We start from the raw sequence: 14,846 nt of genomic DNA, 5'->3' as shown, positions 1-14,846 counted from the left end.
CTCCAGTCATCCTCAGCTAGCTCTTCCTGCTGATTCTGCAGATCCTCTGTCAGATCCAATTGCTTCATGGACTGTACAGACTGCTTCTTCCAACTGCTCTGCTGTTTCTTTAGAGCACTAAGACAACACTGACCCCCCTCCCTTGAGTTCTCATAGTGTCCTCCAGCCTTTCTTAAGTAGGCTTTATACACAGCAAGGATAAATTTTTGGGGAAACCCCATCCTCCCTAGTGGGTCCCCATCTGCACTGTTGCCTGTACCCATAAGTGGCTCATATGCACAGGCCAACTCCAAGATGTCAGTTCTTGCCAAACACAGAGTCACTGCCATCTCAGTTACTCTCTGAACAGCGCCATGGCTTTCACTAATTGCTCTACCTTGCTGGATTCCACAAAAGCCACAGGCAACCCCCTCCCCCCACTCCATTCATCCCCTTATTACCCACATGCCCAGTAGCGTTGCAAGTTTTCAGTACTCATGCTGCAACTAACAAAGATCTTCCCCTCTTCCCTGCTCACCCACCAGAATAGATTCCTTGGAACAGTAACAGGCAGATGAAAACATACTTTTCCTGAAAAGTTTCACTGCCAAGAAAGATACTCCTCTCTCTATGCTATTTTTTTCTTTCTTTTTTTTTTTTTGTAAGTCTGTTACAGGCTGCCCTTCTCAGGTATTCAAGCTTCTCCCAAACAGCACAAAGCAAGGAAAGCTGAGGCATACACCATCCCTTCCTCCAGAGGTAACAGAAGATGAACACAGGAGGAAGGGGAAGAGGAACACAACCTCCCTATAGTAACACCCTATTCAAGAGCTGAGGCAAGAGCTACTTCTGATTTATATTTTCTTCTCCCCCAACAAGTTTATGTTTATTTTAACTGCTCTGGGAAGAAATCAAAGGCCCAAAGAAGCATAGGTCCTTTCACTAAACCATCTTACCTGAACAACTCATCAAGCCTGCACTGGTTTACCCATCTGCTGTAAACTGAGAAAATACTGACTGACGGCTGGCTAAATGGTGCACAGGGATATTATAGATTTTAAAAAGCACAAGGTTATTATAGCTTTACATTAATATCAGTGGTTCTCTTTCCACCTGCTGGTAGTCATGCATAGCCCAAGCAACCCAAGCAATCTAGAGAAATGCTAAGAAACTAAAATTTCCTTTTGAAGCTATACATGTATGTACATCAGCATTCCAAGCAATTGGATAAGGGTCATCCTTGTTTCACTTGTACAAGTATTTTATGTTCATCTTAGATACATGTTCTTTCAACACAGAAGTTTATTTTTCAAAAGGTCATCTGTCTATCCCTCCTACAATACTTATGGCTTCTTAGAATACATCAGGCTATAGTATCTGATTCTTTCTAGTGGTCTGCATTCTGGCAGCAGTCAAGACTGTCCCTGCTTAACATCTGAAATTTAACAGGTTCAGACTCTTAGATGAGGTTAACTAGCACTTAAAAATGATCTGGAACTGACACTAATGCACACACTCTCTATCACAGGTAAAAGTATGGGACTGTGAAAATGGAAAATGCATAAAAGTACTGGAAGTAAGTATTTTATTTACTCAAGGATTTTTAAATGTATTATTAAGCAGAGTCAACTCTAGAGTTTTAATTTAAAGCTAATGGAATACCACAATGCTCTTGATTGATTGGTGACTATTCCTGAAAGTTAAGCTGGGTTTTTGTTTTTGCTTTGTTTGAAAGGTATAGCAAAATAAATGACAGCATACACAAAATAAACTGGCCCATCCAATCTGCCCAACTAAGATCCAGCCACTTTGAGAAGATACACATATGAACTCTTCTCTACAGCTAAACATCAGCCCCCCAACTCATATCATCTACCCAACATCTTTTCCTACCATCACCCTACATATAAACTAAACATATCCCAAATCTGTTTTAAGCATGTCTATATTGCCCAGAATGTTTTGCAAGTCTTGGCTTATACTGTATTATATTATGAAACAATGAAGGCTTTCACCACCTCCATTAGTAGATACAGTGATGTGAAAGAGTTTTACATCCTCTCCTGATTTCGCCAAATGCAGCATATATGTCACACTTAATGGTTTCTGATCTTTAAACAAAATGTAATATTAGACAAAAGGAACCTGAGTAAACACATCACAGTTTTTAAATTATTACTTCATTTTTTAACCAACAAGGACAATCAGGAGGGAGATTAAAATTTTTTCACATCACTATAATTTCAGGCCTCTCTCTTTCTCTTCAACTTTACATATGCCAACATGCAAGTCTCTTTCTAGTATATAATATGATATTTTTCAGTTTTATTCATTGTTCACAACATATTGTACACATAGGGGCCCTTTTACCAATCAGCACTAAAAAGCAGCCTGAGTCCCATACACTAAGGCCACTTTTAGCACTGCTGGTAAAAGGGCAGATTTTTCCATTTTTCTGATAATGGACACACATTAATTTCCCCATTAGCAAATAGCCAACTGATATCAAACACTGCATTAAAACTCATTTACTACAACTCAAGATTTGACCATGTCACACCACTGCTTATAGTTACCGATAGAAAACAGAATAGAATTCAAACTATGCTACTTAGTATTTAAAACACTATGGGGTCCTTTTACTAAGGCGTGCTAGGTGTTTTAGTGCACGATAAATATTAGCATGCGCTAAATGCTAACACATCCATAGACTATAATGGACGTGTTAGCATTTAACGCATGCTAAAACGGCTAGCATGCCTTAATAAAAGGACCCCTATAAGATGTCTCTAATAGCTTCCCCAGATTTACTGAACTGTTAGATAGATCTGCAGACCAACGTAATTCTAACGACCTGAACCTATCATTCCCAACTCTGAAAGATATGAAAAATATTCCCAACTCTAAAAAATATAAAATACAAGACATCTCACAGCAAATCATTCAGCAACCAAATAGCAAAAGTGTGGAATTAATTTCCCATCGAAATTCACATGATCACAGTATACACACAGTTTTTAAAAAAAATCTAAAGACATGACTTTTTAAGAAATCCCTACCAGGGGGTCGAAAAAGACTTACCCCCCTCTTTTACTAAGGTGCGCTATGCTTTTTAGCGCTCGCTAAATATTAGCATGCGCTAAACATGCGCTAAACGCTAATGTGTGCATGTTATCCTATGGACGCGTTGATTTAGCACGTGCTAAAACGTTTAGCGTACCTTAGTAAAGAGGGCCTTAGACTAATAATAGCCATCACTTGAAACAAAGACAATGTTAATAATGATCAGCTGAAATTTGATATATTACCTGAGATTGTATGTATAATTTGATAACAATTTGATAGCTTCATGTAGCTTGTATAATTCTTTGTAACATATTTAACTCTATACAAAATTGTATATAACAATATGTTGCCTAAAACTCACCTAGAACTCTAATTAATGAGGGGGACATAAGATTGCTTATAACATAACATATCATATGAGCCCTTATCACCACCTATTTTGGAGGCGGTAATGGTTCATGAGCTAATAGTATGCTAATCAGCACATGGCAATGCCCATTCACTTGCCAATTAGCATAGCCATGCCCATGCTCTACCCCCAAACTTGTCCCCAGTGTGCGCCAGTTCCAAAACTACCACAGGATACCTGAATACATCCAGAAGTGGTGCATTTTAAACTGCAGTAAACATACATTAGTGCTTACAGCACAGTTACTTACCGTAACAGGTGTTATCCAGGGACAGCAGGCAGATATTCTTAACGCATGGGTGACGTCACTGACGGAGCCCCGGTACGGACCTTTTTAACTAGAAAGTTCTAGTTGGCCGCACCGCGCATGCGCGAGTGCCTTCCCGCCCGACGGAGGAGAGCGTGGTCCCCAGTTAAGATAAGCCAGCTAAGAAGCCAACCCGGGGAGGAGGGTGGGACGTAAGAATATCTGCCTGCTGTCCCTGGATAACACCTGTTACGGTAAGTAACTGTGCTTTATCCCAGGACAAGCAGGCAGCATATTCTTAACACATGTGTGACCTCCAAGCTAACAGAGAGGGAGGAGGGATGGTTGGCCATTAGGAAAATAAATTTTGTAACACAGATTGGCCGAAGTGTCCATCCCGTCTGGAGAAGGCATCCAGACAGTAGTGAGTAGTGAACGTGTGAACTGAGGACCAAGTGGCAGCCTTGCAGATTTCCTCGATGGGCGTGGAACGGAGGAAAGCTACAGAAGCAGCCATAGCTCTGACCCTGTGGGCCGTGACAGCACCTTCCAGTGAGAGACCGGCCCGAGCATAACAGAACGCAATACAGGCAGCAAGCCAGTTGGAAAGCGTCCGTTAGAGACAGGACGACCTAGACGGTTAGGATCGAAGGTCATAAAGAGCTGAGGGGACGAGCGGTGAGCCCTGGTACGGTCAAGGTAGTATGCAAGGGCACGCTTACAATCCAGCGTGTGCAACGCCTGTTCCCCAGGATGAGAATGGGGTTTAGGGAAAAAGACAGGCAACACAATGGACTGGTTGAGGTGAAAAGCCGAGACCACCTTGGGAAGGAATTTAGGATAGGTACGCAGAACCACCTTGTCATGGTGAAAAACAGTGAACGGTGGATCGGCGACCAGTGCATGCATCTCACTAACCCTCCTGGCAGAGGTGATGGCAATGAGGAAAAGCACCTTCCATGTTAGAAGTTTGAGCGAAGTTGTGGCAAGAGGCTCAAAAGTGGGTTTCATGAGGGCTGATAAAACCACATTCAGGTCCCAGACGACAGGAGGAGGCTTCAGAGGTAGTTTGACATTGAAGAGGCCTCTCATGAACCGGGAAACCAGTGGATGAGCCGTGAGAGGTTTTCCGAGGATAGGCTCATGAAACGCAGTGATGGCACTGAAGTGGACTCTGATTGAGGTAGACTTGAGGCCAGCGTCGGACAGAGAGAGCAAATAGTCCAGTACAGTTTCCACCGCTAATGAGGTGGGATCGTGATGATGCCGTAGACACCAAGAGGAGAACCTGGTCCACTTCTGATGGTAACATTGGAGGGTGGCCGGTTTCCTGGAGGCATCCAAAATGCGACGGACAGGCTGAGACAGATTCTCTGGAGAAGTCAGCCCGAGAGAAACCAAGCTGTCAGGTGGAGCGAAGACAGATTGGGATGCAGTAGAGACTGACGTTGCTGCGTAAGTAGAGTAGGAAACACAGGAAGAGGAATGGGCTCCCGGGAGCTGAGCTGAAGCAGGAGGGAGAACCAGTGTTGGCGAGGCCACCGAGGAGCGATGAGAATCATGGTGGCCCTGTCCCTGCGGAGTTTGGATAACGTCTGCAACATCAGAGGTAGTGGAGGAAAAGCATAGAGGAACCGATCCGTCCAGTCGAGCAGGAATGCATCTGGGGTCAGACGATGAGGAGAGAAGAGTCTGGAACAGAACTGGGGCAGCTGATGGTTGTGAGGCGCTGCAAAGAGGTCCACCTGCGGAGTGCCCCAGCGAGCAAAGATGGAGTGGAGTGTTGAAGGGTCCAGAGTCCACTCGTGAGATTGAAGGATGCGGCTGAGATTGTCGGCCAGGGAGTTCTGTTCGCCCTGGATATAGACAGCCTTGAGAAAGAGATTGCGAGCCATGGCCCAGGTCCAGATGCTGAGAGCCTCCTGACAAAGGAGACGAGATCCGGTGCCGCCTTGCTTGTTTATGTAGTACATGGTGACTTGATTGTCTGTGCACAGGAGAAGAACCTGAGGGCAGAGAAGGTGCTGGAAGGCCTTGAGAGCATAGAACATGGCTCTGAGTTCCAGGAAATTGATGTGATGTTGACGCTCCTGAGGGGTCCAGAGTCCCTAGGTGCGTAGATCTCCCAGGTGAGCTCCCCACGCATAGGGGGAGGCATCCGTGGTTATGATCATGGAGTGAGGGGGTAGATGAAAGAGTAGACCCCTGGAAAGATTTGAGGAGTTCAACCACCATTGAAGAGATTGCTGAAGAGACGATGTCACAGAGATGGGATGAGAAAGAAGATCCGTGGTCTGTGACCATTGGTTGGCAAGAGTCCATTGAGGTGTCCTGAGGTGGAGTCGCGCCAGAGGAAGCACATGGACCGTCGAGGCCATGTGGCCCAAGAGGACCATCATCTGTCGGGCAGGAATGGAGTGATGAAGGAGCACCTGACGACAGAGGTGGAGCAGGGTCCGTTGACGGTCGGAGGGGAGAAAACGCCCTCATTAGTGTGGTGTCGAGAACTGCTCCAATGAACTGAAGTCGCTGTGTGGGAAGCAGATGCGACTTGGGGGTAGTTGATCTCGAACCCCAGGAGATGGAGGAAAGAGATGGTGTGATGAGTGGCTTGTAGCACAAGTGGAGACGTAGGTGCTTTCACCAACCAATCGTCCAAGTAGGGGAACACCTGGAGGTTGTGAGACCTGAGGAAGGCCGCCACCACAATAAGGCACTTGGTGAACACCCTGGGCGATGAAGCGAGGCCAAAAGGTAGCACTTTGTACTGATAGTGACGGTGCTGTATCTGAAACCGTAGGTAGCGACGTGAAGTCAGATTGATTGGGATGTGAGTGTAGGCCTCTGTGAGGTCCAGGGAACATAGCCAGTCGTGTTGAGAGAGAAGAGGGTAAAGCGTGGCAAGGGAGAGCATTCTGAACTTCTCCTTGACCAGACACTTGTTGAGGTCCCTGAGATCGAGGATGGGACGAAGGTCTCCTGTGTTCTTGGGAACCAGGAAGTAGCGGGAGTAGAATCCCTGACCCCTTTGGTCCGGAGGCACCTCTTCGATGGCATTGAGAAGAAGGAGGGATTGGACCTCCCTCAGGAGGAGGGGGGTTTGGGAGGAGTGAGAAGCAGACTCTACGGGAGGATTGTCTGGTGGAAGAGTCTGGAAGTTGAGAGAGTAGCCGTGGCGAATGATGTTGAGGACCCATTGGTCTGATGTGATGACCTCCCAACGGCTGAGGAAGATTTGGAGGCGACCTCCGATAGGCTGAGGAAGAGGCAATGATGATGGGAGACTGGCTATGCCCTGGAGGAAAAAGTCAAAAGGGCTGAGATGGTTTTGACGGAGGGAGAGGCTTGGCAGGTTGGTGAGACTGTGAGCGAGCCTGAGATTGATGCTGTTGACGAGGTTGGCGAGGCTGCTGTTGAGGCGGGTTGAGAGGTCTGGCCGAGAACCTGCGCTGGTATGAAGACTGCTGTCTGTAGGTGCGAGCAGGTGGAGTCTTCTTTTTAGGTTTAATCAGAGTGTCCCACCTGGTCTCATGTGCTGAGAGTTTCTGGGTTGTTGAGTCCAGGGACTCTCCGAAGAGTTCATCACCCAGACAAGGTGCGTTAGCCAGGCGGGTCCTGGTGGTTAATGTCCAGGTCAGAGACTCTCAGCCATGCCAAACGTCGCATGGCCACTGCCATGGCAGATGCGCGAGAGGTCAGCTCAAATGAGTCGTAGATGGAGCGAACCATGAATTTCCTGAGTTGGAGGAGGCTGGAAATATGTTGCTGGAAAAGAGGGACCTTACGTTCGGGAAGGTATTTCTGTAAGGAGGAGAGCTGTTGCACCAGATGCTTCATGTAGAAGGAGAAGTGGAAGGTGTAGTTGTTGGCTCTATTGGCTAACATGGCATTTTGGAAAAGGCGCTTACCAAATTTATCCATGGTTTTTCCCTCTCTGCCAGGAGGGGTGGAGGCATATACACTGGAACCCTGAGATTTTTTCAAAGTAGATTCCACCAGGAGGGACTCGTGGGGCAATTGAAGTTTATCAAACCCTGGAATTGGAATAACCCGGTACAAGCTATCCAAGTTACGAGGGGCTCCAGGAACCGTGAGGGGAGCTTCCCAGTTTTTATAGAAAGTTTCCCGTAAGATGTCGTGGACGGGCAACTTCAGAAATTCTTTGGGAGGTTGCTCAAAGTCTAGGGCATCGAGGAAAGCCTGAGACTTTTTAGAGTCGGAACTCTAAAGGAATGGAAAGAGCTGCTGACATCTCCCTAAGGAATTTGGAGAAAGAGGATTGCTCTGGTTTGGAGACGGTGTCGGTCATGGAGGGTTCTTCATCGGTTGACGAAGCGTCCTTCTCGGTACCGTGATGGGAGTCTTCCCACAAATCTGGGTCCCTAACGTCGGGGTGCGTACGTTTAGACATCGGTGTGGAGGGCTCGGCATGGCGGGTCTTTGAAAGAGATTTGCCTGACCGCACCGAGGCGGTACCGGGTGAGGAAGACCGATGTCGTTCCTGGGACCGGACAGGGTCGGCAGCATCACGGGTATGTACTGTAGGTGTTTCTGCCAAGAGCACCGGCATGGAAGTATTAATCGGTACCGAGGGGTCGACACCGATGGGACATGTGTGAGGCTCGGACCGGTCCCGTACCGGAAGGTGCGGTGCCAGCAACGCCGGCAACAGTTGTTGGAGCTGTTGTTGCAGCTGCTCCTGTAACTGTGTTTGGAGTATGGCCGCGATGCGGTCGTCCAGGGGGAGGCACCGGTACTGCTTTTTTCTTCTTCGGTAGCCATAGGTGCCGCTCTAACACTCCGGCGATGAGGAGGCCGATGATGAGGCACTCACCGAGATCGGAGCGGAGCGTTTGCAGGGCCGGTGCGGTGCCGGGAGGGCCGGTGTCGCAACCGTGGCAGGAGGGCGCTCAAGGGAAGTGGGAGGCTTCTTAGCCGGCTTACCTGGGCCCAACGACCCCGAGAAAGGGTCCGGTGGTGTTGATGTTGTCGGTGCCGACTTTTGTGGTGCCGTCGACGTCGCAGCCGGTTCCATGGCAGATCCGTTACCAAACAAAATATTTTGCTGGATCTGCCGATTTTTCAAAGTACGCTTTTTAAGCGTAGCACAGCGGGTGCAGGAGTCAGCCCGATGCTCTGGACCCAAGCACTGGAGGCACCAATTGTGTGGGTCGGTGAGGGAGATCGGGCGTGCACACCGCTGGTACTTCTTAAAACCCGGTTGAGGGGGCATGAATGGAAACACGGCCTCCGCAAAATCGAACCCGGAGGCCTGTATGGTGGCAACAGGCCCCGCCGGGACCGGCCTGAAAAAATAAGGAAAACTCGACGAGTTTTTTTTTTTGAAAACAAAAATAAAGGGAATCCGATAAGAAAAAAGGAAAAAAAGTGAAAAAATACGCGAGCGGGAAGGCAAAAATTAGTTTTTCAACGGCCGTTGAAAACACATGCGTCTTCTTCGCTCCGCGGAAATGAAGAAACTGGGGACCACACTCTCCTCCGTCGGGCGGGAAGGCACTCGCGCATGCGCGGTGCGGCCAACTAGAACTTTCTAGTTAAAAAGGTCCGTACCGGGGCTCCGTCGGTGACGTCACCCATGCGTTAAGAATATGCTACCTGCTTGTCCTGGGATAATACAAGTTAGTAAAAGAACCTTATAGTGTTGTATCTAAAATGTGTTGTATATATTTCTGGCAGGGAGTACTGGAACCAGCTCATGCATGTACTTTTGCCCCTGATGGAGCCCTGCTGTTATCAGGAACCATAGATCACAAAATCTGAATCTGAGAGCAAAGCCTCAAATGATGATAATGTGCCACAAAGAAGAAAACCGGTGATCAATTAAATATTGCATGGAATATCAATTTGTCTTAGAACATAAGAACATAAGAATTGCCGCTGGTGGGTCAGACCAGTGGTCCATTGTGCCCAGCAGTCCGCTCCCGTGGCGGCTCCCAGGTCTGATATACTGAAATTCCTTTGATAAATGAAAAGCTTTCTCATGCACCAGCTGTACAAGGAAAATAGCTTGACAAGGAAGCTGTTTCCAAAATGAGAATGTTTTTTTACCTGCTTTTTTTTCTAATCATTTATGAAGTAGCTACCCTTGCTCCAGTATATTGATACACCACTAAAACACAATAAGAAAAAAACTTGGTCTAACATTACACTAGAGAGTTGCACAGAGACAGAAATCAAACTTGTCCCTGCTGTAATTAAACCCATCCCCGCCTGCCCCCACTAAGATCAATTACATCCCCGCATGTTCTCGCAAACACTCTCTTCCATCCTCATATGTCCCCATAAACTTCAGTAGTTATTTCATTTAATTATGCTACTGAAGTACATTAGAGACTCTGGTAGAGACCCCTTTACAAATAAGCAAAGACATTTTATTAATTTGAAAATATTAATTGAGAAGAATACATACTTTGTAAAGGGATCTCTGCCAAAGCCACTAATGTAAATATAATATATAAATACTCTAGCTCTCTATAGGCAACAGGATTAATCAACCATACAAATGGGGTGCCAAAGTGCTGGGATAGAACAGCTGTATCAGCAGTTTCATCAGACCTGTCAGTGCCACAGCTCAAAAAGAACATCTGTCGGGAGTTGGGAGAGATTACATGCTTAATTAATCCTGCTATCTAATCAAGAACACCTACTACAGGTAAGCAGCCTTACTTTCTACATCTAAAAGCAGGACTAAAATCAGGCACAAACGTGAGTTACCCCCATGTGCAGGAGTGCTCCAGTTTGCAGATGACTTTAGAGGAGCTGATGATATCCAAACAGATTGCAGTATTGCATGGGCCAAGCATTAGATTGTGTTTTCAGTCAAATAATGTACAGAAATACTTGGTTTTTTTCTAATGTGAACATATGATGCAGGCCAAAATGATGGAAACACAATCTCTGAGGCTTGTCTCGCTTCCTGAAGATACTGCATTTCCTTATAATTATTTGTCTATTTTCTGTTATTTATGGCGGAAAATGAAGAAAGACTCACACCTACCACAAGGGCAAAAATCAATGGTCCTCTTGCCAATGGACTATTTCCATGCTTCCCCTGCCTGTAGGTGTGTTCGTGCCTCTGGGGCCACCTCCAAGATATCCAAGAACTGCCTCCTTCACCCTTCTTCATAATTCATGCAGGCTGCACTGTGTTCGAAAAAGCTGCGGTAGGCCGTTCCTTATGCTGCCTGCAACTAATCCGGAAGCCTTTCTTCTGATAACAAGGCTTCTGGGATCAGCCGCAGGTAGCATGTAGGAACCGCTGCTCATGGCACAAGTGTGACTGCCTAAATTATGATGAATGGGTGGAGGAGGCGGTACTTGGACATCGTGGAGCCAGCCCAGAGGCAGGTACAGTCCTGCAAGAGTCCCGCAAAAATGTACTTCCATCCCTGTGAGATTCCCACAGATTTCAGGCAGACCTAGGGAGGAAACCTGCAGGATTCCTGCAGATTCCCGTCAACCTCGTTCCCATGCAGCTCTCTACATGCATATCTGGATGTTAGAGGGATAGAGATCTGGTTTGGTTATTATAGAGGGATTATTAATGTGTTTTTATTGGATATATTGAAACTAATGTGGTTATAGGAAATTTATTTAGTGATTGAGTTCTACTGTTAGTTTTGTGATTCCTATTACCTTTTTTAGTGAGAGTATCTTAATTATTGTATATTATTTTGTTATATTAATGACATTGTGTTCATTTTTTTATTGTAATTTAATTAGGAGCTCTGAGTAGTAAAAGTAGAATATAACAAACAAGAAAGTATTCCCCTTCTTACCTCCCTTTAATTTTATTTTAACTTCTATATAATTTTGAATCTTCCCCTTCCCCAGCACCTTCTGTATCAATTTTGTCTATATTTTTGTCCTTGTCCTGTCCACATATTGCCCTATTTTATTTTTTTAAAACTCTGATTTTAGCATTGTAAACCGACCAGATACTTGTCAATGGTCGGTATATCAAACTGTAAATAAACCTGGAAATAAACTTGGAAACATTCTACGGCAGGCCAGTGATCTTTATTATTCCAATCTCCAACAGACACAAATACATGAGCTGCATAACCTACATAACAATACCACATTTTGTCATAGACACAACTGAAAAACTACAGTACTATCTAAACTGGTATTCACTCCCAGTTCTTTAGACACCAATAGGTCAGGTTTTCAAAATATGTTTTGGCATTTTAACTTCTTGTATTAGTATTTCAGCAGGTTGACTCAAGAAGCATCCCTATGACTAGAGGGATGATTCTACCAGTTCTTGGTTCAAATAAAATTCCACTGTGCTCTATTGCTGCAGGCTATGTAAGCTGTAGTTAAATTCTACAAACCAGACCAAATGGCTTCCCAACATGTACAGTACCCATAAACTAAAGGGGTTGCAACAGACCAATCTCTTCTGGTTCACCTTATCCCAGTCTAGCCTACAGAACTGCCAAATCACAGACAACTGAATGGACCTGGTGTAGCTAAGGCGATGTAGACTAGTGGTTTCCAACCCTGTCCTGGAGGACCACCAGCCAGCCAGGTTTTCAGGATAGCCCTAATGAATATGCATGGAGCAGATTTGCATGTCTTTCACATCCATTATATGCAAATCTCTCTCATGCATATTGGCTTTAGGGCTATCCCGAAAACAAAAATGGCTGGTGGTCCTCCAGGACAGGGTTGGGAAACACTGATGTAGACCATGCCCCAGTGGGACCACTGCACTGCTACCTTGTCAGCCTTCCCAGACAATAACTCCCCCTTTAACCTACATGGCTCACAGGTAAGGAGACAATTAGCTTGGAAGATGACCTCTGCCCTCCAGAGGATAAAAGCTCTCTTTCACTTGCTAAGGAACTGAATAGACCTATACCTCTTTATACCCCAATGATACATCAGGAGAAAGAAGAAGGGGCGTCCTACAGATCAGAACAATACTACCCTGACCTAGCTAGGGGATGAAGGGAGAGCAGGAAGAGCTCCAAGGTAAGGAGCACAGCACCCCCGTTCCCATCAGGCATCTACATTCTCACAGAAGGCCTAATACATTTACTGTTCTAAGCTAAGCAGTAGAGCTGCAATAAGTCAGTAGTGTGCCTCTAGCCACTGACGCTGATATTTGTTGCGCAAGCTCATTTTGTGCAAAAATTTTGGAAACCACTTGATGCCCCGTCTATAGGGCAGTGTATCAAATAAAGGGAATCTTGAAACTAGAGCTATACCGAATAGCATATTTTACTATTCGGATGAATAGGAATACTAAATATGAATAATGGGTATTGAGGTTTAACATAACAAAATAGTAAAAGAAGCAATGTGAAATCAAAGTATTAATTTCAGTAGGATTTAGGACAGTAGCACCCCAGCTTATTCATATTCAAATTTAAGTCACTATTCAGCTCCTGCACTAGTCAAAGATGGGTTTCCCCTTGTCAAAATGTGGCCAGCAGGAGGCGACCTATAAACACTGCATATGGGAATACCAGCCCATACAAAATTAACATAACTAAATTTGGACTTATCTTGGGCAAGTTTATGATAAATAATGGTACACTACACCCCAGAACTGTCTTCTGGACACTATGACAGATACTGCTGAGCAAACACAAATATCCTGCCTTTTAAGAAAAGCAATGTTGGTAGCAAAATGATACTTGTTGCTCTGTTAGGATGGGAATTCCCCTCCACCCCCCCCCTCCCAAGTCTCACATTATAGCATAAGCAGATGTATGAGCAATTGACAATGGAAGGATTATCAATGGAAGATCGAGGGCAAAAAAACAATTTCTTATATTATGGTCTCCATACTTACACACCCTCTCAGAAAGGTATCTATCAGCTTTTCTGAGCACATTAGACCTGTAAAATTTCATTCTTGCCGAGTACAGCATCTCTCAGTTGTTTTTGTCCTTTTTTATTGTGGGGGGCTCTTTATGCTGCTTTTGTTTTATTGTATTGTAATTTTATGTATTACCGTATTTATTGTTACTTTGTATGTGATTTTGTACCCGGCTTAGATTTGTTGATAAGCGGGTCATATTTTTAAATAAATAACTACTGTATGTAGCTTTGGAGGTTAGAGTTATGGGAGTAGGAGGGGTATAAATAAGGGAAACATCTTTGTATTGTTATATTAATCCAGTCTACCCATCCACTATCTCCTCCTCTCCCTAAGAGATCCCATACGCCTGTCCCATCTCTACTTGGAAACTATTCCACTCTTTTGGTAAAATATATATAGGCACAGTTACTTACCGTAACAGGTGTTATCCAGGGACAGCAGGCATATATTCTCACATGTGGGTGACGTCATCTACGGAGCCCCGATGCGGAAGCATTATTCAAGCAAACTTGATTGAAGATTTAAGTTTGCTCTGCTGCTCCACGCATGCCGTGCCTTCCTGCTCCACTAGGGGGTGCAATCCCCTCGTGGTCTCCAGTTCACTTAATTAGCAAAGAAGCCAACCTCGGGGAGGTGGGCGGGTTGGGAGAATATATGCCTGCTGTCCCCTGGATAACACCTGTTACGGTAAGTAACTGTGCTTTATCCCAGGACAAGCAGCAGAGATATTCTCACATTGTGGGTGACCTCCAAGCTGACTGAAAAGGGATGGAGGGGAAGTTGGCAATTTAAGCAAATAGATTTCGTAAAAACCGATTGGCCGAACCGGGCCATCCGCTCCTGGACAGAGAGGTCCAGACAGTAGTGGGAGGTGAAGGTATTGAACCGAAGACCACGTGGCAGCCTTGCAGATTTACCTCAATAGGTGTGGGACCTGAGGAACGCTACAGAGGCTGCCATCGCTCGGGACCCCTTGTGTCCTGTTACTCCGACCATGCAGCGCGAGACTAGCCTGAGCGTAGCAGAAGGAGATGCAGTCGGCCAACCAGTTGGACAAGGTGCGCTTGGAGACTGGGGTGACCACTAACCGGTTTGAGTCGAAGGACAAAAACAATGTGGGACTTTCTGGTGTGACTGAGTACGTTGGAGGTAAAAGGCCAACGCTCTCTTACAGGTCAAGAGTATGGAGCGCCACCTCTCTGGGGTGAGAGGTGGGGCTTGGGAAATAAAACACAGGTAAGACAATGGACTGATTGAGGTGAAAATCAACACTACTTTAGGCAAGAACT

The 14,846-nt window shown here is 45.6% G+C and overlaps 1 protein-coding gene across 1 annotated transcript in view; it reads left to right on the top strand.

Moving 5' to 3' along the window:
• The window catches only part of WDR38 (WD repeat domain 38), a 42,063-nt gene extending 31,272 nt beyond the window's left edge, over window positions 1–10,791 (top strand). Inside the window, exons 8-9 of the mRNA XM_033961337.1 lie at window positions 1,508–1,555; window positions 9,399–10,791. Coding sequence (XP_033817228.1) covers window positions 1,508–1,555; window positions 9,399–9,482 — 132 coding nt within the window. The 3' untranslated portion in view covers window positions 9,483–10,791. The remainder of the gene's footprint in view (window positions 1–1,507; window positions 1,556–9,398) is intronic.
• Window positions 10,792–14,846: the final 4,055 nt, after the last annotated feature.

This window comes from Geotrypetes seraphini, chromosome 10, assembly GCF_902459505.1.
Source record: "Geotrypetes seraphini chromosome 10, aGeoSer1.1, whole genome shotgun sequence".
Lineage (NCBI taxonomy): Eukaryota > Metazoa > Chordata > Amphibia > Gymnophiona > Dermophiidae > Geotrypetes > Geotrypetes seraphini.
This window is presented reverse-complemented; position numbering and strand designations above follow the sequence as displayed.